The sequence below is a fragment of the Quercus robur genome, chromosome 8 (assembly GCF_932294415.1).
Source record: "Quercus robur chromosome 8, dhQueRobu3.1, whole genome shotgun sequence".
Classification (NCBI taxonomy): Eukaryota; Viridiplantae; Streptophyta; class Magnoliopsida; order Fagales; family Fagaceae; genus Quercus; species Quercus robur.
In genome coordinates, this window is record NC_065541.1 from 24,360,091 (window position 1) to 24,386,804 (window position 26,714).

General features: G+C 37.9%; 1 protein-coding gene across 3 annotated transcripts in view; it reads right to left on the reverse strand.

Moving 5' to 3' along the window:
* LOC126695054 (gamma-glutamyl hydrolase 2-like) overlaps positions 1–26,253 on the reverse strand; it is a 47,838-nt gene extending 21,585 nt beyond the window's left edge. Inside the window, exons 1-5 of one of the 3 annotated variants that reach the window (XR_007645957.1) lie at positions 25,720–26,252; positions 20,430–20,516; positions 14,734–14,823; positions 13,945–14,039; positions 5,988–6,048 (exon numbers count right to left, since the gene is read on the reverse strand). Coding sequence is in view for 2 of the 3 variants with exons in the window: in XM_050391664.1 (XP_050247621.1) it covers positions 5,988–6,048; positions 13,945–14,039; positions 14,734–14,823; positions 20,430–20,516; positions 25,720–26,184 (798 nt within the window). In the remaining variant the exon portion in view is untranslated. Of the gene's footprint in view, positions 1–5,987; positions 6,049–13,944; positions 14,040–14,733; positions 14,824–20,429; positions 20,517–25,719 lie in introns of all 3 variants that reach the window. The other 2 variants (XM_050391664.1, XM_050391665.1) reach the window with 2 other exon arrangements.
* Positions 26,254–26,714: the final 461 nt, after the last annotated feature.

The window sequence follows — 26,714 nt, forward strand, 5'->3', positions numbered from 1 at the left end:
GGTGTACTAATTCAGTTACTAGTGCTTATGGGGTGAGTTTGTGGAAAACTATAAGACGGGGTTGGCCAAATTTGTCACGTAATATTCAACATGAGGTTAGTGATGGGACTTGTGTGAAGTATGGTGTGGGGAGAGCCCTTTGGCTGTTTGCTATCCTGAGTTATTCTAAAAGGCCAGTGTGGCTGATCTTATGGGGTTCAACAATGGGTTCTTCACTGGAATGTGCCCTTCATGAGGGCCGTGCAAGATTGGGAGTCGGAGTCCTTGACCAACTTCATGGATGCTATCTCTGGTGTATTGGTAGGGGGGAATGGGGAGGATAGGATGTATTGAAGGACAGATAAGATTTTTACATTTTTGGTTACTATTGTCTCTTTATTGGTCCTAGTGATTAGTCATTCCCTTGGAAAAGCATTTGGACCAGAGTTGTTCTTTGTATGTACGGTAGCCTTGGGGAAAATTCTAACGACCGATAATTTGAGGAAAACGGTTTTGATTTTAGATTGGTGTAATATGTGCAAATGTAATGGGGAATCATTCGATCACCTATTACTTCATTATTCTATTGCCACAGATTTGTGGTCCATGGTAGTTTATTTGGAATGTATTGGGTGATGCTGCAATCTTTTGTTGAGTTGTTAGCTTGTTGGCAAGTTCGATTTGATCTCCATAGAAATGGTGACATATGGATGGTTGTGCCCCATTGTTTGATGTGGTGCCTTGGACGGAAAGAAATAATAGGAGTTTTTGGATGAAATAATAGGAGCTTTTGGATGAAGAAATTATGTTATAACTATATGCGAAAATGATAAATTTTGTGTTACTCCCTTGGTCCTAAATTGTTGGTCTTGTATTTCATTTTTTGGGATGTCCAAAGCCCACCAACATTGAGTTCAGACACTAGCAGGAATAGACCAAAAGAGTTTGATCCCTGTTGCAAGGTGTAAGCAGTATCGCCTTCCCAAAGTGTGAAAATTGTTTGGGATTTACCCCAACCACCGTGTGTTCTCTATTATTCATCAGTATGCCCCGTTCAAAAATGCGTAACGCAAAGAAATTTCCTCCTTCCTCCACCATCAACTAAAAAAGCTTCGATTCAACAAAAAAAACTACGAATCCTACCCATACTGATCCGTCAAAACTTAAAAAGCTGAAGAGAGCCTCTCGGTCTCTTAGTCACACGGGCGACGCAGACCAATGTAGATGGAGATTTGGTTATTCACCCATGTTGTGCTTTGCCGATAGGAGTGTCCTGCTGCCCCGAGAATATTCAGAATATGGTTTTAAGCTTCAGTTCTGACGGGGTTAGTATTTTTGGCTCCAAGATGTTGTTTGGTGGGTTGGTTTCAGAAGTTATGAGGTCGATGACTTGAATTTGTGCCGCGATTGGTTGGACTTGGACCATCTTTTCCCGATCTTTTTTTGGGGTTTTTGCAAGCTGGGTCACTGGGTTTGGGAGTATCGGGTGAGGAGGTGAACTCTTTTTCTAGTAAGGAATTTTTTAGCCTTTCTTGGGACGTCATGCTTGTGGAGGATGTAGCTGATTTTTCTGTGGGTTTTGGTAAGAGAGAACTTCCAGATTATCTTCCTCTAAGGATTATTGCTCCGAATGGGTCGACAACTTCGGTAGAATTAGAGGTCACTGAGGTGTTGAGTATTGACGCTAAGTTGGATATTTTTGGATGGGTGAAACACAGAATTCCCGATTTCAGTAAATTGGTTGGGCTGTCCATGACCGACATGAGAAGCTATGCATTGCTCTTTTACAAAGGCTAGAAATTGAGATGGAGGCAGCCAATGTGTTACACAGGAAAGCTACGAGTAGTCAGAAAGTGGCTAAATCCAAAAACAAGGTACGTAGAAAGCTGCGAAACTTGATCTCTTTGGTGAATTATGATGGGAGATAGAGTGTTGGTTTTGTGCAGGTGTTAGTAGATGGGAATATTTTTGTTTTTATGAAAATAAAAATTATTTCGTGGAATGTTATAGATTTAAATGAGCCTCAGAAACGACTTGTGGTGAAGAATTTGTTGCGGGAGTGGAAGTGTGATGTAGTTTGTTTACAAGAGACGAAAATTGCTAGCATGAATAGACAGTTGATTTGTAGTTTGTGGAGCTATCCGTATGTGGATTGGGTTGCTTTGGAGGCCGATCGGACTGCTGATGGGGCTTTGATTATGTGGGATAAAAGGGTTTTGAAAAAGATGGAGGCTATGGTTGGTACTTTCTCAGTTTTGGTTAAGTGACAAAGGGTGGTGGACGGTTTTATATGGGCATGCTCGAGGGTTTATGACCCAAATGAAAATAATGAGAGGGGTCACATGTGGGATGAGTTGATTGGTATTCAGTAGCATTGGAGGGTACCATGGTGTTGCTTTGGGGATTTTAATATTGTCCATTTTCCAAGTAAGCGAAGGGGTGAGACATGTATTAACCTGGCTATGGAAAAGTTCTCTGGATTTATTGAGGATCTTAATTTGATTGACTTGTCTTTGGAAGGAGGTAGCTATACTTGGTCAAGTGGTACTAATCAACCAGCGATGTCTAGGATTGATAGAGCTTTGATTACTCCAGATTGGGAGAAACACTTCCCAAATGTATTCAAAGGATTTTACCCCGTCCTATTTCAGATCACAGTTCAATTCTCTTGGAGGCAGGGGGAATGGCGAGGGGGAAAAGTCCGTTCAGATTTGAAAATATGTGGTTAAAGACGAAGGGTTTTGTGGATAGAGTTCAATCCTGGTGGAATCTGCATTCTTTTGTAGGTACACCTAGTTTCATGCTTGCCAAAAAATTAAAGGCTCTGAAAGAGGACATTGTGCTGTGGAATTGCCGAGAGTTTGGTAATGTAGAGCGTCATAAGAAACAATTACTGGAAGAGTTGAAAAAATTAGATGCTAAGGAAAGGGATCTTGGTCTTACTGATGGGGAGAAATGTTGTAGGGTAGATTTGAGGTCCCAGGTGGAGCATCTTCTTTCTTTGGAAGAAATTTCCTGGAGACAAAAATCTAGGATGTTATGTATAAAGGAAGGGGATAATAACACCAAGTTCTTCCACAAGATGGCTAACTCCCATAGAAGGTATAATCATCTGAGAATCTTGGAGATGGGTGGGGTGGTTTTTGAGGAGGAATCCGAGGTAACTGCTCAAGTAGTACAGTTTTATAGAAGTTTGTATAAGGAGTCTGAGGGGTGGAGGCCTTTTGTGGAGGGTTTGGAATTTGATTGTATTGGGGATATGGAGAGGGTTTGGCTTGAAAGGAAGTTTGAGAGAGGAGATTTTTCAAGTTGTAAGAGACTTGGAAGGGGACAAAGCTCCAAGTTTGGATGGGTTTACTATGACTTTTTATCATCATTGTTGGAGAGTAGTAAAGAAAGACATCTTAGCGGTTTTTGAAGAGTTTTTTCAACTTTATAAGTTTGAAAAATCTCTTAACGCTACTTTCATTTCTTTAATTCCAAAAAAGAATGATGCCTCTAATATTAGAGATTTCTGGCTTATTAGCTTGGTGGGGAGTGTGTATAAAATCTTGGCTAAGGTTTTGGCAAATCATTTGAGAATGGTTTTAGATTAGTTGATCTCTGAGACTCAGAATAGCTTTGTGGGTGGGAGACAAATACTTGATTTGGTTCTTATTGCGAATGAATGTGTTAATAGCCAAGTGAAGAGTAAGGTTCTTGGGGTCATATGTAAACTCGATGTTGAGAAACCTACGATCAAGTGAATTGGGAGGCTTTTCTGGATTTGTTGAATAGAATGGGCTTTGGGGTGAAGTGGTGTAAGTGGATTCGCACTTGTATATCCACAGTTCAATTCTTTGTTTTGATTAATAGATCTCCAACTGAATTTTTTGGTAGCTCAAAGGGTTTAAGACAAGAGAATCTGCTATCTCCTATACTGTTTTTGATTATGATGGAGGTTTTCAGAAGGATGTTGAGAAGAGTGGAGGAAGCTGGTTTAATCCGTGGTTTCAAAGCTGAGGGTAGGCGGGGTGGTGGGGAATGTGTTTCACATCTATTGTTTGCAAATGATACTGTTCTATTTTGTGATGCAAATGTATAGCAAATTCTTCATATTCGGTTGTTGTTACTTAGTTTACAGGCTGTAACAGGTTTGAAGGTCAATGTGCAAAAGAGTGAAATGGTTCCAATAGAGGAGGTAGATGATGTGCATGCCTTGGCTGAAATTTTGGGCTGCAGAGAAACTTTGCCTATGTCTTATCTTGGCATGTCATTGGGGGCTTCGCATAACTCTGCTTCAATTTGGAATCCTATCTTGGAAAAAATTGAGCGGAAGTTGGCCAGGTAGAAGAAGTATTTGTCTAAGGGAGGTAAATTGATGCTACTCAAGAGTACATTATCTAGTCTTCCTACCTATTTTCTATCGCTATTCATCATTCCTACTTACATGGCTAATAGAATTGAAAAGTTGCAAAGGGATTTTCTATGGGGTGATAGCAAGACTCATCTAATGAAATGGGATAAAGATTGTACGCCTATAGCCAATGGGGTTTAGGTATAAGGAAACTTCCTACTTTCAATAAGGCCTTATTGGGGAAATCGCTGTGGTGGTTTGGGAAAGAAGAGAATCGGTTGTGGAGGAGAGTGGTAACTTCAAAGTTTGGAAAAGAGTGGGGGGGATGGACTTCTAAGCTAGGTAGGGGAGTTCATGGGTGTGGTTTGTGGAGAGGTATTCGTATGGGCTGGGAGGATTTTAGCAAAAAATCTTCAATTTGTTGTTGGGTTGGGGAATAAAGTGAGATTTTGACAGGATGGGTGGTATGGGGATCAACCTTTCCAATTGGCTTTCCCGAGGCTGTATGGTATTGCTACAGACAAGGAGGCCTGTGTAGAAGCTTCTTTTTCAAGGTAGGGGGCAGAGGATAGAAGAATTTGGGATGTTCATTTTATTCGAGAATTTAATGATTGGGAGATGGATGAAGGGCTACATTTTTTTCGTATCTTGGGAGCCAATTCTCTTTCAATGGATGTTGGAGACCGGATGAGATGGAAGTTGAAGTCGAATGGGAATTTTGACATCCGGTCGTATTATAACAAGTTGCGGGATTCTCCCTCAATTGTCTTTCCTTGGAAAGGTATATGGAGAGTTAAGGTCCCTAGGCGTGTTTCTTTCTTCGTTTGGTGTGTAGCTTGGAATAAGATCCTAACAGGTGATAACTTGAGATTGAGGGGCTTGGATTTTGTGGACTGGTGCATTATGTGTCGACATTGTGGGGAGATGGTAGACCACTTACTTCTTCATTGTGAGATGGTTTATCGGTTGTGAAGCTTTGTTTTTATAACTTTTGGATTGTCGTGGGTTATACCTAGATCGATTCTAGATTTGCTTTTTCGCTGGTGGAATTGGTTGGGGAAGTATTTGTCTCAAATCTGAAATTTAGTTCCATTGTGCATGCTATAGTGTATTTGGAAGGAACGGAATTGGCGGACTTTTAAGGATTTGGATAGTTCCAGTGATCAAATGCTTGCTTCTTTCAATGGAACTCTTTTTGATTGGTCTCGGGCTTGGAGACTCACTACTAGTGATTCTCTCTCTTCTTTTCTTAGCTCTCTTTCTCTTTTGTAATTAATCTGTTGCTTGGTTTTCTTTTATGTATTTTCTCTATTTTTTTCTTGTAATTTTTGGGTTTGCTGTATGCCTTTCATGCACAGAATAGCCTTTCATATTTATATCATTCTTACTTATCAAAAAAAAAATTGTCTTGTTTCTAAAATTAAAAATCATTAATTTACTGAGTTTCCTATTATGTCCCTTCCAAACACAAGCACTTTAAACAATAAATTTTTTTGAGAACTTTGTTTAAGGGTAATTTTGGAAACTTTTATCTTTTTAATTAGGAGACAAAACAATAAATGATGTTCTATTACAAAATTGGGTTTTCTAAACAGGACCAAAAATTTGGAATGGAGGGAGTAACTTCTTTATTGTTTTTTCATAAATGAGCCATCAATGATCTGGAACTTACACGATGGTTTTGCATGACAAGACAATCTGTACTCATTTTTTTAAGCAAAGTTGGAGGAAATCTGCAAAAGAAAATGGATATCAAGTTGGAATAATTAGTGCAAAGAATCACATACAAAATAAGTATAGTAATTCACCTCCTAACATTACAATATAAAGCTCAGACTAGTCAGAAAATCCCAAAAAGAAAAAAGTTCAGCACTTATTTTTCCCAAGGCCAGCTTCTAAAAACTAACCATAACTCCACATTTAGAAGTTGAACTCTTTCACCTATACCTTTCAGTCTGCCATGCAAACCATACGCTTTGAGGATCCACTTAAATTGAAGAGATATTGCATTGTGTAATTGGAACACATACAAGCTAAACCATACATGAGATATTAAAGATTACCATACTTAATGGATAAAGCACGTTCACAATTCAGAAGTTATATACTTTTTTCTTTTTTGTAACTAAACATTATTATAAACTGGTGAAGCCATGCCAAGAGTCTTGTAGAAGTGGCACTGCCTGGTTCTTCACATGGAGAGAACCAAGGCTCAAATGCCTCCTCTCCCACTTGTTTTAAACAAGAAACTAGTGAAGCCAAATCTAAGCTAGGCATGCAAGGTGAAAAGTAAAAACAATGCAAGAGAATGCATCAAGGCCCTATCCAACCAAGACTCCACATTTACTGAAAGACATGCAATGTCTTCTTAGGGGGAGACAACTGACAAACCATTTCTGTGACCAACCTGTCCCTTCATAAATTATGCCTAAGAACCCAACTCTTAATAATGATGATGTGATGCAGCACATACCAAATCACTGATCTGTTTTATTCACTGCAAAAGAAGTGGACTTCAAGTCACGAAAAAAAAGGAGTCACAGAATCAAGTCCTAGCTTATCCCCTTCAAAAGGTATTTGTGCAGATGGAAAAACTTTAGGGTAACATCTCATTAAAGCTTCAAGCTTATTTATTATATATTCCCCTGATGATGTCATCATAGTTCAATTACCTAGGAACTTAAATATTATATACATTTTTTTTGAGATACAAATGTTGAACATCTCTTATTTATGCTTTGCTTGGAAGCAGTGTTAAGCTTGAAAATGAACTTGGGAGAAAGTGAGGCTGTTCCCTTTGCAGAAGTCAATGATATCAACGGCTTGGCAAATGTGTGCTGTAAAGTGCGCTGTTTGCCTATGAATTATCTCAGTATGCAATTGGATTCATCATTTAAGGCAAGAGGCACAACGTTTCTATAGAGAGTCAAGCCTACGTTTACCATGCATAGGAACAATTTGAAAGGAAAAAAAATAACAATAGTTTGGGTTCATTTAAAGTTTTGCTGGCAGCAAATATGTAGATGTCTTTTAGGAGTGTTGTATCAGATACAGTTCAAACACATAGCTCACTTTCCTTAAAATGAGTCACAGGTGAGAAAGGCCTATGTAAGATTTGGTCTAGCTTTTGGCCTGAGTAGTTTTTAATTTTATTCTTCTACTACTTACAGCATTGTTTTTTCAGCATCTCCATCTTCTAGCAACAACTTCGAATGTATATAATTTTTTTTTTTTTTGATAAGTAATAAAAATTCATTGATATCAAAAAGAGAAAGACACCCAAGTACACCGGGGGCATACAGGGGAGAACAAATCAAAAACGAACATTACAAAAATCAAGAAAATCCAAAATAGAAGAAAAATGATGGTTTCTCCACACAGAGAACCAATCAAGTAAAATTCTAAAGAAAAGAAGCTTGAGATCAGGCATGGAACGCTCCTTGTCTTCAAAACACCTACTATATCTCTCCTTCCAAATACACCACATCAAACAATAAAGAACAACCATCCAAATATCCCCATTACGATGGCGGCCAAAACGACCTTGCCAGCAAGCCAAAAGCCCAACAACAGAGAATGGCATAACCCAGCAAACTCCAAATAACCCAAAAACCATATCCCACAACTCCGAAGCAACCGGGCAATGAAGGAAAAGATGGTCAATAGTTTCACTATTACACTTGCACATATAACACCAATCCAAAATGCAAACCTTTCTTTTCCTTAAGTTATCAATTGTCAGGCATCTCCCCAAGGCTGCGGTCCATACAAAGAAAGCCACTCTAGAGGGAATCTTCTACTTCCAAATGCTTTTCCAAGGGAAAAACTGCTCACTATGGCCAACTAGAATATGGTAATAAGCACTGACCGTGAACCCCTTACTCTTACAAGGCAGCCAACATCTCTTATCTTCCCCGTTCCCCCTTACAAGAGTGCAATAAATGGAATTGATGAAGCTTCTGAAAGCTTCCAATTCACGATTATGCACCTCCCTACAAAACTGAAAATCCCAATGGAGGACTCCATTGGTGAACCTCATTAGATCCGCCACACTTGCCTCTTTGTTACAACAAATCCTATATAAATCAAGATAGTGGTCTGCGAGAGGAGAAGATCCACACCAACGATCTAGCCCAAACTGCACTTTTGATCCATCTCCAATTTCATACAGAATAAACCGAGATAAAGAGTGCCACCCCCTTCTAATACTTTTCCACAAACTAACTCCATAAGGACCAGAGAAAGAGCTAGAACACCAACCACCCCAATCACAACCATACTTCACCTCTATCACTTGACGCCATAGAGCATCCCTCTCTTGCCCAAATCTCCATAACCACTTCCCTAATAAAGCTACATTGAAGGTTCTCAGGTTCCTAATCCCAAACCTACCTGAAGAAAGCGGAGTACACACTATAGACCAATTAACCAAATGAAATTTGGGCTCGTCTCCTAGGCCACCCCATAAAAAGTCCCGCTGAAGTCTAGCAATTCGGTTGGCCACAGAAGCGGGAATAGGGAATAAAGAAAGAAAATAAGTAGGGAGATTAGAGAGAATGCTTTCAATTAAAGTGACTCTACCTCCATTGGATAAATATGATTTTTTCCAACTTGCTAATTTTCTTTCCATCTTCTCTAGAATAGGATTCCAAATAGACTTGTCCTTAAATTTTGCCCCCAAAGGAAGACCCAAATATTTCATTGGGAGAGACCCTTGCTTGCAGCCTAAGACAGCCACCAAAAGATCCATGTTATGAACTGCCCCCACAGCCATTAGTTCAAACTTATCCAAATTTACCTTCAGACTAGACATAGCCTCAAACCAAATGAGCACCATACGGAGAATCAGAATTTGATCAATATTAGCATCACAAAAAATCAGAGTATCATCAACGAAAAGGAGATGGGAAACCATCAAAGATCTTCCAGAAGAAGCACCTACACTAAAACCTGACAAACGACCTTCATGGACAGCCTTATTCAACATTCTACCGATGGCTTCCATAACCAACACAAATAACAAAGGGAACAAAGGATCACCTTGCTGCAACCCCCTAGAACTTCCAAAAAAACCCATGGGGAGTACCATTAATGAGGATAGAAAAACGAACGGTAGATAAACAAAAAGAAATCCATTGCCTCCACTTATTAGAAAAACCACAACGCTCAAGCAAGTTAGAAAGAAATCCCCAGTTCACGTGATCAAAGGCTTTTTCAATATCCAATTTACATAACAACCCTGGCTGACCAGACTTCAATCTACTATCAAGACATTCGTTAGCAATAAGAACAGAATCAAGAATCTGCCTATTTAGAATAAAGGCGTTCTGGGGAGCTGAGATGCTCTCTCCTAAAACCATGCGAAGACGAGTAGCCAAAACTTCAGCAAGAATTTTATAAACCCCCCCAACAAGGCTGATAAGCCGGAAGTCCTTTACCTCCACTGCTGAAGCTTTTTTTGGAATGAGAGCAATGAAGGTTGCATTCAAGCTTTTTTCAAACTAACCTGTAACATGGAAATGGTGAAACACAGCCATGAGGTCGGATTTGAGAATCCCCCAGCAGGCTTGAAAGAAAGCCATCGAAAAACCGTCAGGCCCAGGAGATTTGTCCCCATTAAACTCCTTGATGACTTCAAAAATCTCAGATTTCTCAAAAGGTCTCTCTAACCAATCCACATTACCCCCTGAAATCCTTGGAAAGTCTAATACATCCTAGAAAGGATGCTGCTCATGTTGCTCAGAGTATAGGTTCATATAGAATTGAACAATATGGTCAAAAATCCTATCCTGGTTGGAAGACAAAGCCCCTTCAATCATAAGGTTATCAATACAATTATTTCTTCTATTAGAATTAGCCATCCTATGAAAAAACCTCGTATTGGAGTCACCCTCCTTTAAAAACAACACTCTGGACTTTTGCCTCTAACTAATCTCCTCTAACAAGGCTGCCTTCTCAAGATCGGCGCGTAAGGATGCTTTTTCCAAATTCTCCTCCTCAGTTAGAGGTTGATTGTCCTCTTTTACATCTAGAGCATTCAACTTGCTCCATAATTGCTGTTTCTTGACTGAGATATTGCCAAAATCTGTTTCGTTCCACTTCTTTAGGTCCGTTTTTAGAGCAGTCAACTTCTTGGCAAGAATGAAACTAAGAGTCCCTTGAAAATGGTAATTTTCCCACCAAGACTTCACCTTATCTAGAAACCCCTCCACCTTCAACCACATATTCTCAAAACGAAAAGGAATACGCCCTCTGCAGTGACTCCCACTCTCCAAAATAATTGGGAAGTGATCGGATAACACTCTAGGAAGCCTTTTTTGGGAGAAATGAGAGAGGTAATCTACCAAAACTGGAGAGAGAAGAAACCGATCTATTCTAGAAGCTGAGGTGGGGTTAGACCATGTGTAAAGGCCTTCCTCCAGAGGATTGTCCATAAGCCCATGAAGAGATATAAAATCCGAAAAATCATACATGCAGCGAGTAAATCTTCCTGCCCCTAACCTCTCCTAAGGAAAGCAGATGACATTAAAGTCTCCTCCCAAACACTATGGCAAATTCCACCAACTGTTCAAGCTTGCCATTTCCTCCCACATAAATTGACGATTCCTGTTCAAATTTGGACCATACATACCTGTGAAAGCCCACTCAAATTGGTCACTGATGTTTTTGAACCTACACAAAATCGAAAAAAACCCCACTACTTCCTCTATCTTTTCAACCACCCTTCTATCCCACATTAGAAGAATTCCACCAGAAGCACCCTCAGAACCCAAATATAACCAATCTATGTAAGGACAACTCCATATACTTCTAACAATTCCTCTTGTAACCCATTCCAACTTTGTCTCTTGCAAACAAACGATATCAGCCCTCCAAGAACGTAAAAAATTACAAACCTTAAGCCGTTTTTCCTTCTCATTCAAACCTCTAACATTCCAAGATATGATCTTCAAATTCATTGGAAAGTGATTAGAGCCCTGTCCTTACCATTACCAATGCGCCTTGAAGAAGCTGAACCATAATTGACAGAGCTAAATAAACCCCTCAATTCCCTAATTCCTTTCCTCCCTGAGCTCTTCACAGCTTTATCAGTTTGTTCCTTAATGGCCCTCTGCTGTAACTCAGCTTCTACAGCCAACAGGAATTTGGTTGCTGACTCTTCCAAACCTTTGAGGGATGTCCCAAGAAAATCATCAAAGCCATTGAATTTTTCCTGAAACCATTCTGAGTAATTGTCCTTACCCAACAATTTCTCCTCATCTAGAGATGCTAACCCTTCAGAAATATCCATGAAGCCCATGGGCAAAGAGAAAGCCAGTGGTTCGACATTTAGAGGAGGCGAAGAATCAGTAAACTGGGAAGCATCCTCGGAACAAAAATCTGAAACCCAATCCTCCAAAGTAACATCAGCCCCCTTTTTCCAATTCTGAATTTAGCTCCTTACATTCCGATGACACCCCCGGTGCCGTCGACAACTGGTTCGAGTCGTCCACTCCGGCAACGACCTCTCCCGATGGCAAAGAAAATTGGATCGGGACAGCCACCCTCTTCCCATCTCGTAATTCAAGAACCCACTGCTCTGAATTTCCCCATTTTTTGATGACGTTATCTGTGTGCTCATGGATGATCCGTTGAATGTCACGTTGCAAGGCCACATCACCATCGGAGCACAGGGACTCATCCACGGAAGCATCGGAACTCATAGACTCAGTCACAAAGGCATCAGAGTTGTCGAGCACTGAGAAACACATCTCTGTGCATGTCGGCACCATGTGGGTCGGCGATAGCCTAGCATTGGACTGAACGCTATCAGCTATTGCAGGTGCCGGAGAGATAAGGTGCTAAGGAGGGACAGGCGAGGAGAACATAGACCGTGGGTTAGTCTGAGATCGAGTCAATGAGGGCTGGGAGGGTTTGGGTTTCCATTTAAAAGCAGGTTTAAGTTTGGGTTTATAATGGCCATTGGGCTTTGGGTTTGGATTTTGGCTGACCGAAGGGGCAGAATTAAGTTTGGGTTTAAAAAAGTCAATGGGCTTTGAATTTTGGCTGACTGAAGGGGCAGAATAAGGTTTGGGTTTTAAAAAGTCAATGGGCTTTGGATTTTGGCTGACCGAAGGGGCAGAATTAATTTTGGGTTTAAAAAAGTCACTGGGCTTTGGGTTTGGATTATGGCCAACCGAAGGGGCTGAATAAGGTTTGGGCTTAATAAAATCAATGGGCTTTGGGTTAGGGGCTTGGTCAACCGAAGGGTCCACCTCAAAAACATTGGACCAGCTAATCCTTCACTTACCATGAGGCCCACGATCCAACCTAATATATAGGTTCAAAAGCACCCCACCTTCAGTATCACCTGAAAAGACAGCCCCAAACAGAGCATTCTCCTTCCCAAGACAGCTCTCGCGAGAATCCTGGGTCTGAGCACCCGGATTTGGTAAGTTAGAGTTTCGAGAATCCAACATTAAATGCAAAGGATTCACTACGTCACGAGTATCCTGGTTCAAAGCATTCTCCACCGCTGCCTGCCTGTGAGTTTTGGGTTCACTACATTGGCCTTGCACCACCGCTACCGCAACCGCAAAAGATTTGGAGTCTTTAATGATAGACCCAGGTAAAAGCTTTGGAGGCAGATTGATGGCAAGAGTCCCTGGAGCTATAGCCTTCCTTAAGTGCAAACTAAATCCTCTCCAACCACTACCCGATTTTCCTTCCGGCACAATTATGAAACCTTTCCGACGGCCATGTAGAAGTTTTGAAATCATAAGAAAAGAGCCATGTGCATTTGAACCCAGTTGTAGAATAAAAACCATCTCTCCATCTCTAACAGATCGCGCAAAATGTCCAGGGGGCTCAGTGGAAATAAAGTCTTCCATCATGGATAACATTCTCTTAGCACTCTCTTTGCCCATGAACACAGATCGTAAAGAATCTCTGCCTCTCTCAAAAATGCGTAATAAGAAAAAAGTACCCCCTTCTTTAACAGAAAATTCAAAAGATTTTGACTCAATGAAGAAAAAGAGAGAGCCACCCATGACAAAGTAAGTAGAGAAGAGAAAAGATTGAAGAAAGTATATGGCTAATTCAAGGTAGCCAGGCCTTACACTCAACAAGAAAGTTTAAACTAACACTGATACATTTCATAGTTGGTCATTCTTTTCCACTGGGTTGGAGCAAAAAGGGTTAGAGAGGCAAAAATAACATCGGCTAATGCTTTAATCATCAACAGCTCCCCATGAGACAATAGGGATGAGGAAGCTTTCTAAACTTGATTCTTCTAAACATCTAGATAAGCAACCCACTTTAGTCTACCAGTACTCATGATTGAAAGAAGAGGGATGTATATTACATATATAATCTTCACCCTGTGGAATGCAGACAACCAATTCGAATGTATATAATTGATTTGATAGTCAGGCTAACGACTTCTTTGCGAAATTTCTTAATTTTTTGTCAATTCTTTGCAAATCTTTTACTTCTCAATTCTTTATATTACCCCTTTTTCTTCTAACAGTTTCAAGAAAATGCTAACATTAATATGCTTATAGTCATAATACATATGGAAAATGCTATAAGCCTTACTGAGTTTTAACATATCTATATCAGTTGGCAGATATAATATAAAAATTATATACCTTTGAAACACAGTTCCTTCAATATGTGTGTTTTCCATAAATTGAAGAGTAGATGCCTGATCTGTTGCATTAAATGCTTCGAGAATATTATGGTCCTATTATCAAGAAAAGAAATATCATAAAATAAAAACATATCCTTTGAAAAGAATTGTTGAAACTTCAAAAATTTACAAATCAAATCAACAAAAGATGGAACAAAAATTATTCCATTTTTCATCATGAATGCAAATCAAAGTCTACCCACCCATCCAAGGATGATAACTAGTAGTCTTGAATGCCAAAAGGACCACAGCCACCAATTTTGTAAACCAACATAAGCCACAAAGTAGTAAATAACAAATGGGTAAAACTTAGGTACGATTCCCTAAGGTGCATTACATTAGGTTTGCCAATTAAATTATCTAATTGTCCTTAGAATAGATAACATTGTTCACGCTTTATTGGTCAATGCAATCATGTATTTGAATTTAATTGGAGAACTTAATGTACCAGACCGAAGGAACTCATAAAAAATTACTAGTAAATAGTCTACCCTTGTGAGGTTAACCACTTGATAATACATATAGGCATTCCTTAAGAACAACACATCACATAATTCTACTCTTGTCAAAAATTTAATAACTTGAATCGCCAACAATGATAAAAGAAATTGACTCAATTGACTATTCTGACACTGAACATCACTAAGGGTAAAAAAGAAAAAAAAAATAAAAGGAGATGCTACTTTAACGAATACAGACAAAAAATAATTTGCAAAATTTATACAAATCATGAGAAAGGATAGACTACCTTGCTGATGATCATTGTTAATATCTCAAAACCTAGGCATATGGCATATAATGGGAAATGGTCACCAGCATCATTCCTCTCTAACGCTTTCTGCATAAACAGATAAAAGATAGGTCATTGACTCATTGTAAGAGAAATCCATAAATAACACTTAGAAATAACACATCCTTTTATTTTCTTAATAACTTTAAAATGTAAAAAGTTCATAGGTAAAAAGAGAATCTCAGCACGCACTTTATTTCATTGGTATTTGATGAATTAGTCTTCATGGAAACTAGATGTATATTTTGTATTTGCAAATTAAGAATTAATGAACCAACCATAATTACCATTTTAGAAATGGAAAAAGGAAGAACTAGCAAAATTGAACCCTAACCTGAGGAAAAAATTGGACCCGAACCCGAGATTTTGAACCCTTAGGGAAAACGGGGGGTTTGGGTCAACCCGCAACCCAAATTGACCCTAAAGGTTATATGAAAAATCAATTTTCTGAGCTCTTGTTGATGGCAAGTGATCTCTTAAGCATTCCTATAAGTGCAATTGCTTTTGAATCAACCTTTAGCACTGGAGGTAAAATTTTTACTCGGTATCATTCTTGTCTTTTGCCCAAGAACGTGGAAGCTTTAATTTGCACTCAAACTTGGTTATATGGATTTAATGGTAGCATTTAATACATTTATAGAATAGTCACAGTTCTAAAATTTTAGTTCTTTATTGACTCTTTATATTGTATACTAAATATCTAAATTATATGTATGTAAATCTGAATTCTTATTTATTTTATTTTTTTTGAATGAATGAAAATGATCAAAATTTTGTATTGTAAATGAAAATGCTAGCGAAATTAGTCACCAACTTAAGATGCAATTCTCAAGTATGAGTATTTCAAAAGCTTGAGAGAAAGTGGGAAGAACAGGTTGCTGCTGCAAGTACACGTTGGGTGAGTAATTCAAGCCAAAAAGGTATAAGAGAATTAAGAAATTTAATTTCCACAATTAATTATGATGGTCAATCTGGAAGAAATACTCAAGGAAGTTTAAAATCCATTGGGACGGATCATTGTTCATGAATTTGAAACTTTTATCTTGGAATGTGAGGGGATTGAACAATCCCCAAAAGAGAGTAATTGCAAAGAACTTGCTGGCAGAGTGGAAATGTGATGTAGTTTGTCTACAGGAGACAAAATTGGATAGTATCAATTCTACTGGTGTGATGAATCTGTGGGGTAGCCCTTTTGTAGTGTGGGTGGCTTTGGATGCTAATCATACTACTGGGGGTGTATTATCAATTTGGGATAGAAGGATGTTTGAGAAAGTTGATTGTGTAGTAGGAAGGTTTTCAATTTTTGTATTGTTGAAGGGTGTGACAAATGGATTTGAATGGGTTTGTTCCGGGGTGTATGGACCGACGGATGTTTGTCACAAGGATGCTCTATGGGTGGAACTCAATACTGTGAGGTTAAGGTGGAGTTTGACATAGTGTTTGTTTGGTGATTTCAATGTTATCAAATACCCAATAGAGAGGTTTAGTTGCACTTCTTTCTCCCCAGACATGTTTAAATTTTCGGAATTCATTGGGAAACATTTTTGGGTTAACTTGCCTTTGATGGGGGGTGATTTCCCTTAGTTTCTGGGTTCCAACAACCCTTCAATGTCTAGAACAGACAAAGTTTTGGTTTCAACAGAGTGGGAGGACCACTTCTTGGATGTGACCCAAAGGCTTCTTTCTCGTGTGTTGTCAAATCATTGCCCTCTTCTTGTGGAGGCGGGTGGTATGTCGAGGGGGAAGAGTCCTTTCAAATTTGAAAATATGTGGCTAAAGGTGGAGGGTTTTGTGGATAGAGTTCGCCAATGGTGGAATAGTTATCACTTTGTTGGGCCCCCTAGTTTTGTACTAGCATGCAAGTTGAAGGCTCTTGATGGGGATTTGAAACATTGGAACAAACATGTCTTTGGGGATGTGTCTTCTAGGAAAAAATGCTTATTGACTAAGCTTTTGGATCTCAATTCAAAGGAAGGTTAGCAAGTCTTGTCTCAAGAGGAGGAATAGAGAAGAGTTATTATTAAAGCTGATATTGAGTTTTTGGCTTCTTTGGAAGAGATTTCATGGAGGCAAAATCGAAAGCTTTGTTCATAAAAGAAGGGGATAATAACACCTGGTTTTTTCACAGACTTGCTAACTCTCACAGACGAATGAATTTTACTAGGAGTGTCAAGGTGGATGGCGTGTTGTATGAGGGCGAATCAGATGTTCTAGATCATGTGGTGGCCTTTTATAAGAAACTTTACCAGGAGTTGGAATCCTGGAGGCCTACTATTGATGGCTTAGAATTTGATTGTCTAGATGAGACTGAGAAGCTCTCACTAGAGAGGGATTTTGAGAAGAAGGAGATTCTTGAGGCATTAAAGGAGGCTGAGGGAGATAAGGCCCTGGGGCCTGATGGGTGTACTATGGCATTCTTCCAAAAATGCTAGAGTGTAGTGGAAAGGGATTTTATGGCTTTCTTTGCATATTTTCATAGACATGGCATCTTTGAGAAATCTCTTAATGCCACGTTTCTTTGTTTGATCCCTAAAAAGGTCAATGCTATTAGTATTAAGGACTTTCGCCCTATTAGTCTTGAGGGCAGCTTGTATAAGCTTTTGGCAAAGGTTTTAGCTCATAGGCTAAGAGGTGTTCTGGATAAGCTCGTTTCTGACTCTCAAAATTCTCTTGTTGGAGGGAGACAAATTCTCGATTCAATCCTTATTGCAAATGAGTGTCTAGATAGTAGAATAAAGAGTGGGATTTCTATTGTGATTGTCAAGCTGGATATTGAGAAGGCCTACGATCATGTGAACTGGAATGCTTTATTCTACCTTATGGAGAGGATGGGTTTGGGGGAGAGGTGGCGGAGATGGATGAAGGCTTGCATTTCTACAGTTAGGTTCTCGGTTCTTGTTAATGGTTCTCTAGCGGGATTTTCTGGCAATTCTTGCGGTCTCCATCAAGGGGATCCTTTATCTCTACTCTTATTCCTCTTGGTGATGGAGGTTAAGGCAAGTTGCTGAAGAAGATGGAAGTGGGCGGTTTCTTGAGCAGATTCCAAGTAGGCTCCCACGTGCAAGGGGGTTTGAAAATCTCCCATCTTCTTTTTGAAGATGACACTATCTTATTCTGTGATGCTTCTAGAGAACAATTATTATATGTAAGAATGGTGTTGATTTTCTTTGAAGCCATCACAGGTTTGAAAGTCGATGTTGGTAAGAGGGAGATTATGCCAGTAGGTGAGGTAGGCAATTTACATGCCCTAGCTCGTGTGTTATGTTGTAGGGTGGGAAATCTATCTATGAATTACTTGGGTATGCCTCTTGGGGCACATTACAAGGATCCCTCGATATGGAATTCAATTCTAGAAAAAATGGAAAGGAGACTTTCTAGGTGGAAACAGTGATATTTGTCTAAGGTGGCAAACTTATTTTGTTAAAGAGTACTCTTTCGAGCCTTCCTACTTATTTTTTATCTCTATTCACTATTCCTCAACCAGATTGGAGAAGATACAAAGGAATTTCCTTTGGGGGACTTTTGCTGAGGTCTTTAAATATTCTTTAGTCGCGTGGGAGAAAGTTTGTTTACCAATGAAGGAAGGTGGTTTGGGGATAAGGAGGGTGGGGTTGTTTAATCAAGCCTTGCTTGGTAAGTGGTTATGGCACTTTGGGAAAGAAGTTCACAGGTCATGGCGTCAAGTTATAGCAACCAAATATGAAGTTGATAGTGGGGGTTGGTGTACTAGGGATGTTCGAGGGACCCATGGCTGTGGACTGTGGAAGAATATTAGAGCAGGAGTTAAGAGTTTCTTTAGACAGGTGGAGTATGCTGTGGGGGAAGGCCATCGTATTCGTTTTTGGTATGACCCTTGGAGTGGGCCTATCCCTCTAAAGGATCTCTATCCAGATCTGTTTGCTTGTGCTGTTTCCAAAGAAGCTTGGATTTTTGATTTGGTCGTTTCTAATTTAGAAGGGGGTAATAAAAGCTGGAATTTACAATTCCGTCGAGCTTTTCATGAAAGGGAGGTAGAGAGATCATGATCTCTACTCAAGCATCTTTATTCTAATATGCCAAGTGGTGAGGGAGATGATACATTGACTTGGAAGTTGAATCATTCAGGGGTCTTTGATGTTCGCTCTTACTATAACTTGCTAGCTAACCCAGCTGGCTCTTCTTCTATCCCTTTTCCCTGGAAGTGCATTTGGAGTACAAAGGTACCTAAATGGGTGTCTTTCTTTTTATGGACAGCAACTAGGGGTAGTATTCCTACCATTGATAATCTAGTTCTTAGGCATTTACCATTGTTTAATTGGTGTTGCATGTGCAGGTGAAATGAGGAAACTGTGGATCATCTTCTACTTCATTGTAAGTTTGCTTATGCCTTGTGGAGTGAAGTTTTTTTGATATTTGGAATCCAGTGGGTGATGCCGAAGACAGTAGCCTCCCTTCTTTTTGGCTGGTGGAATTGGCCGGGGAAGCATTCCCCTAATTTTTGGAATATGATTCCAGCTTGTTTGATGTGGTTAATTTGGTGGGAGCGTAATAATCGTACTTTTGAAGATATTGTGAGAGCAATAGATCTTTTGAAGCCTATACTAGCTGGGACCTTATTTCAGTGGGGTAAAATTTGGGGTTTTACACAATGTATTTCCATTTCTGAATTTCTTCTTTCTATTCGTATCTCTTCCTGAGGTACTTGTATTCGTTTTAAATTCTGAGTGTTCACCATCGGGAACATGATGTCCTTTTTATGAAATAAATCTTTGATGACCTATCAAAAAAAAAAAGTCTGTGGTGATTTGGAGCATGATCCCTCACAACCTCATGTGGAATATTTGGCAAGAGAGGAATACCCATACTTTTGAAGGAAATGAGAGATCAACCAATGACTTGAAGTTTTCTTTCCTCCTGATGTTGTTAGAGTGGACAAATGTTTTGGGTGTCTTTACTTTTGTTTCTTTGGCTGATTTGCTTGATAGTTGTACTTTCCATGCTCCATAGTTTTTGATGTATTGCTGGTTCCTTAGCATAGTGCATGTGTTCTTTGGTTCCTTGTATTGTTCTCTTTATTTTCAATGAAGCTTTTGTTAAAGTGGTTAGTTTGGCAAGAACGTAATAACTGTATCTTTGAAGATAATGAGATATCTTTAGATATTTTAAAACATCCTCTTTTTGGTACTTTATTTCAATGGGCTCGTATTTGGGGTCTTACACAATGTATTTCAATTTCTGCTTTCTACAACAATATGTTAGCTATTAGCTTTAGCTCTTGAGCTTTTTGTATTTTCTTTTTATTGCTTATCGAAAATAAGTAACTAGGTACTTTCATGATAGAAAGCTTGATATAGGAAACTGTACTAAATATCACTTTGCTTATCTCAATAGTAATTTTGATCAATACATTGCAACCGCAAACCTCAACCACTTTCTAGTTATGTGAAGTACACACCAAAATAGCACATTTCTAATTTGAGGCAGGGACTAAAAGGAAAACTAAAAATACAAGTTCTCTCCAACAAGCATTGCAAATGTCATGCAGAAACTTTTTTTTTTTTTTTTTTTTTGTGGGTGGGGAGGGGGGGGGGGGGGGGGGGGGGTCAGTATAAATCCAATTCTTTTCAGCCTGTCAAAAGCTGTCAACCCCAATATTGCAGATATGTAATTATTACCTTAAAAATCCTCTCAACAACTTTGTAGTACAGACCAGTTTTAGCCCACCCTCCTGTGAAGAGCACTCCATTGACCAAGTTGAGCTTCTGTAATGCAGCTGTATGTCATTAGTATGACGCTATAATTTTCTATAGGTAATGTTACAAACAGAGCCATGGGTCTTGACCCACGAACCTTGCCCTCCACCTTACTCTTACAAGAGAAAAGGTGTCATTTGAGCCGGAGCTCATTGCAAGCAGAGATGATATAAGTGCTAAAATATGTAATTTATCAACATATCAAGTTTCTCCAAATAACTAGATAACAGTAATACTGCAATATCAAATTATCAAACAAATTCAAAGGAACCGAGCCAACAGCCAATACGCACACCAAGAACTTAAATTATTGGATTTTGGATGGGATATACTGAAATAATTGGACCTCTTGATAGTAATGCATAATCTATAGGTTGGTCCAGTTAAAATCCCCCAGATCCCTAGGTTTTTGGGACTCTCTCTCTCTCTCTCTCTCTCTCTCTATATATATATATATATATATTGATGGTGGAATCATAACATGGTTAAAGAAAGGATATTCTCTTTGGAAGCCTAAATCTAAGGCAAAGCCCAAGAATAATGCTCTATTTGTTTTGATGTAAAATATTTTCAGGAAAATATTTTCACATTTTACCATATTTGTTTTGCAGTAAAATAATTCATCAAATGTAAAATATTTTCAGTCAAAGGAAAAACTAAAGGCAAAAACTGTAAAATATTTTACACTTAAAAAATCAGTAAAAAGTTTTACAATTTCTTCTCCTCTCTCACTTTTTCAACTTCTCCCCCTATCTTAACTTTCTCAATTCTTCTCCCTCTCTCCATCTCTCAACTCTCTCACTCACAAGGCCACAACCCTCTCATCTCCACCCATCTCACACCGTTGCCCACCCACTAACCGACCCCAACCACCATCATTGGCACTACAAAACCTCATCATGTCTCTTCTGCAAAAATTCATCTTTCTCTTCTCTCTTGCACTGCCTTGGGTCCGACGACGGTCTTAAGTTTTTGGTGGTTACGCCCTATCTCACCTCTGCTAGGATTAGATTTTCAGATTATGTTCTTTGTTTCTTGGGTTTTCGATCTGAGTTCGTAAAGGTTTTTCTTGGTTGATGGAGATTGCCTTTTGGCTGGTTTTTCCGATCTCCTTTTTTTTTTGTTTGGTTTTTCCGATCTGGATTTTTGGTTGACGGTGGTTGTCATTTGAATGGACAATGGTGGTTTGGTGGTTGGTGGCTGTTTTTTGAATGGTTGGTGGTGTTTTGGTGGCTGTTTTTTCTTCCGATGTGGGGTTTTGGGGGGTGGGTGGTGGTGGTGGTCTATGCACCAGTTTTTTTTTTTTTTTTGGCTGAAGGTCTGTGCACCAGTTGAGTTTTGAGAAATACTCCCTCCGTCCCACTTTGTTTGTCCTCTATTCCATTTTGAGATGTCCCAAAATATTGTCCTGTTTCTAAAAATAAAAGTCATTAATTTACTAATGTTCCTATTATACCCCTATTTTATTAATAATTCAATTTTTTGATAAATTTATTTAAGGGTAGTTTTGGAAATTTATACATTTTTAAAAGGTAGACAAGATAATAAATGATCTTCCCTTAAAAAGTTTGACTTTCAAACAGGACAAACAAAGTGGGACGGAGGGAGTATGAAAAAAATATTCATTTTACAGTGAAACATACAATTTTTCACTGTATTTTCATGTTGACAATCAAACACGGTAAAATATTTTACATCTACAAATATTTTACTTCAAAACAAACTAAGCATTAGTGTCCATGGTAGTTAATTAAGTTTTTATTTTTTATTTGGTTAGTCTTGAGTGAAGGGTATTTTAGTAATTTTACAATTGTTGGGTATGGGCCATAGTTATAGGCCATGGAATTTATTAACGAATCTTATTTAATTATAGGTTTTTATGTATGGGCTTTGGTTTAATTTATTAGGTTTAAATAGTAGTCCTAATACTAGTAGGAGTCCTAATACTACTAGTACAAGTAAGAGTCTTTATATATATATATATATATATATATAGATTGTACTCAATTTATTCAAAAGGTAGAAGGAGTTGATTAATAAAATTGAGTGTTTTGAGCAATGGGCAATGTTCATGGGTACTGTTCACACAGCCCCTAAACAGCTCTAACTTCTCTCTGATTCTTCATCATTCCTAACCCAAAAACCACCACAACTAAACGTAGACAAATCCCTAATTTGTCCTACATCACATATATATATATATATATATATATTCCCACTTATGTAGATTCTCTTCATTGTCTTTTTAATTCCATTATGTTCTTTAACTGTTCCTAAGTTCTTTTTCAAAATGAATAAGAAATGCGATTCACATGGCTCAACAATGTATAAACTCACCACTAAATCTATCAATTTCAGGTTTTGATTAATCACCATCCAATTACCTACATGTACACAATGTTCTAGACATGAGAATACATTTTGCATTTTGTTTTTCTTATTTAGGTAGTATTTGGTAACTCTACTTTTTTTTGTTTTTTTTGGATAAGTAGGTTGCGTTTGGTAACTCTACTAGTATTCCATAAAATAAATAAAAACAATATGTATTCTAGCAAAATGATTTCTAAAAATTATATTATGACAGAATGCCTGTTTATAAAAAAACTAAATTTGGTTTAATGCTGAAACTTTTACTAAAAAGTAATTATGCTGAATGAAATTGAGTTTAACTATGTTATTGGAGAATGCATTTTTTCCAATTAATTAATTTTACAATTTAGAATATTAACCATTTAATGAATTTTTAAAATAATAACCCTATCACCAAAAAAAATATAGGTAGATACCAGAAGAAAAAAAAAAATCCTTATTTTAATTATATCTTCCTTCCCAATTCTCTCTCGTCTTTTTTTTTTTTTTTTTTCTTTCTTTTTCCTCTTTAAAATTAACCAGCCCAAATGCTCAAGCTAAACCTTTTTCTTTTTTCTATTTCCCTCTCTTCCACAAGACTCCCCTTTCATCCTCCTTTCTTTTTTCCTCTGTTTTTTTCTTATCCCTCTACTCATTCATGGTTCACCAGTGCATCAAAATCAAATGGAGAAGCTGACATTAATGTTTTTTTGGCAAGTGCATCCAAATCTCATAAGCTGCCCCAGAGTTACATTTCTGCAATGCAGCAATGGAAGAGTTGTCGAGCAGTGGTGATTGGGTGCTTCTAGGGGATTGAAGTGATTTGTGTGTAGGTTGTGGTAGCAGGTTCTTTGCTTTGGAGTCAATGAGGGAAGCAGCTCTGTTGGAGGGCTGGAAGTTGGATCTGTTGGCAATGGCAGTCTGAGGGGAGGTTGGAGGGATGTGACCTGGGCACGATGATTGTATGGTGTTCATGGTGGTGGCCTTTGGGTAGTGAATGGGTGAATGGGTGCGAGGTTAAACTGGCAATCATGTATGTTAACCGTGATTTTTTAAGTTAATATTTGAAAAAACTACATATATATATATTGGCTAAAATAATGTCTCCATCCCTAACTTTACCAAAAATTCAGTTTTCCTCCCAAAACTTTAAAAAGGTTTTCTTTTCATCCCTAAACTTTGCATAATGTTCTACTTTATGCCTTTCTGCCTATGTCCATTAGTTTTATAAACTACGCGGCCTAACGGAAAGCTAATGTGGTATTTGACTTTGAACAAATTGTTTCCTTTTTAAAAAATTGAAAATATGGTTTGAAATAGGTAAACATGGAAAAAAATATATATAACCAAGACAAATTACCCAATGTCCCCCTTGGACTTCAACAAAAATCACTAACACCCAATCATTGAACTTTTTTCCCACCATTTGCTCAAGAACCAAACAGTACGCATAACATAACCGCTCAACAATCCCAATACTCAAAGTTGTTTGCTTTTAAAGGGCCTTATAGAGAAGATTATATTGATCAACATAGATTGATTCAGAAATATGCTTGTCTTAAATTTATGTATTTAATAACAACCAATCCAAACAAAATCAAACAAATAACATTTGAAAAAAGAAAACATAAAATCTAAATCTTTCTAAAAACGAAGAATAATAATTAGTTATATAACGGCTCAAAATATGGGTAGTGAATAGTGATATATCACGACGGTTGGCAAGGCCTATTGGGCCAATTACAATGAAAGAGACCTTAAATTCACAAATCGTCATTGTCCCCTCAGTACGCATAAGCTAAACACAAACATAACAAAAATGATAACCTTAAAAACAAATGAGAAAACTTCAATCTAAAACAAGCAAAAGAGAAAGAGAATCTCACAAATTGTGTGGTTCTAAGCCCTAAGTTCCTAACTCATTGATAGGGAAGTTTTATTGAAATCCAAGGAAGATGTTGTGGGGTAATTTGTCTTAATGATATTTTTTTTATTCCAATGATTTCATGACACGTGTTCAACCTTTTTTTTTTTTTTTTTAAATAGTTTGGTCCAAGTCAAATACCACAACAGCATTCCCGTTAGGCCACATATGATATAAACTAGCAAACAGCTAAACATAGACAAAAGGACATAAAGCAGAATGTTTTGCAAAGATCAGGGACAAAAGATGAAACTTTTACAGTTTAGGGACAAAAACCGATTTTTTGGTAAATTTTAGCCACGAAAACAACATTTTGGCCAAAAATTATAATTTCATAATATTTTTATAATGAATTATTCCTTTTATAGAAAAAAAAAACATTCTCCAGTTCTATAACCAAACACAACTTCATTCAGAGTAATTACATTTTCGTGAGAATTTTAATATAATAATAAAATAAAATGAATTATTCCTTTTATAGAAAAAAAAAAAAAAAATTCTCCAGTTCTATAACCAAACACAACTTCATTCAGAGTAATTACATTTTCGTGAGAATTTTAATATAATAATAAAATAAAAATAATATATTAAAAAAAAAGTATTTTAGCAACATTCATTAAGGAAAAATTCATTCTATTTTACCAGAAAAATCTATCTGCACCATCGGCGTATGAAAATATATCTAGAATTAAAAAAATAAAGAAGGCATCAATCCCAATCCATCCATCCCCCTTGCTGTCAAAACTCAATTAGCACAAACGCCTCCTAATCATCGCAATATACTCAAAAAGCTCATCATCTACCTGACCTGAACCCTAATCTAATAAATAAATAAATAAATAAAAAGCCCAAATAATTCTTCTTCTTTATCAAATTTCAACTAGCATAATAAATAAAACCTTGAAAGAAGAAGTAAGGTTAATTAAATAATAATAGTACCTGGAAAAGAATGTGGGAAGGTTCATTATAGATGAGAGGAATAACACGAGCACCAGCGGATTCAACGAATTTGACATAGGAGGCCGCAATGTAGGAAGCGTTTGAGGCATTGTTGAGACGTCCAGAGGCGCCGTCGCCCGGGTGGCTCAGAATTCCGATGACCGGCCGGTAGTTGAGGTTGGGATCTGGAGTGATACAGGAGGTGGTGGAGGAGTCGGCGAGACCGAGTTGATGATTTTGAGTTGGGAGAAGAATCGTTGACTGAGCTTTGGCGAGACTGAGTTCTTTTGAGTAAGAAATGAGGAGAGGGATCCAGAGGTAGTTCCAGATTTCAGAGTAAGAGGAAGAGGAAACGACGTCGTTCTTCGGCATGTCTGAGCCAGTACTGGAAGATGAAGATGAAGATGAAGACGAAGAGGAAGAGGAAGAGGAAGAGGAGTACAGTGGAACAGCGTCGTTTGCCATTACTTGTAAATTGTAAATTTGTATTCAAAAGCAGGAAAGAGAAGGATGTTGAAATTTATAAAGTGAATTAACGAATGCTGATATTTGATACTAACTACTAGAGCATTCTTATCAAACCTGTCCAGAAATATAGCATTTAACATCTCAAAAGTCAAAACCCAATTTTATAACATATAATACACCACTTTACGATACCATCTATATCAAAACTTCTATTTTTTTTACCATTTCATTTAAATAATGTTTCTTTATTATTTTTCAATAATTTTTTATTTCTCCTCTCTCTCCTCTATTTCTCCTCAATGGGCCCCATTGAATAAAAAAATAATATACGGTTTATAATTGATGAACAGTGCAGTCTCAAATATGAGATTACACTATTCATCAATTGCAAAAATTATACCATTTAAAACATTTGATGGAGTAAGCTTTTGGGTTAAAAATGCTAAAAAAATAAGATTTCTAGCATTTGAAAGGCTTGATAAGAATGCTCTATAATAGACTGAAAGAGAGAGGAATGGTGGGACTCA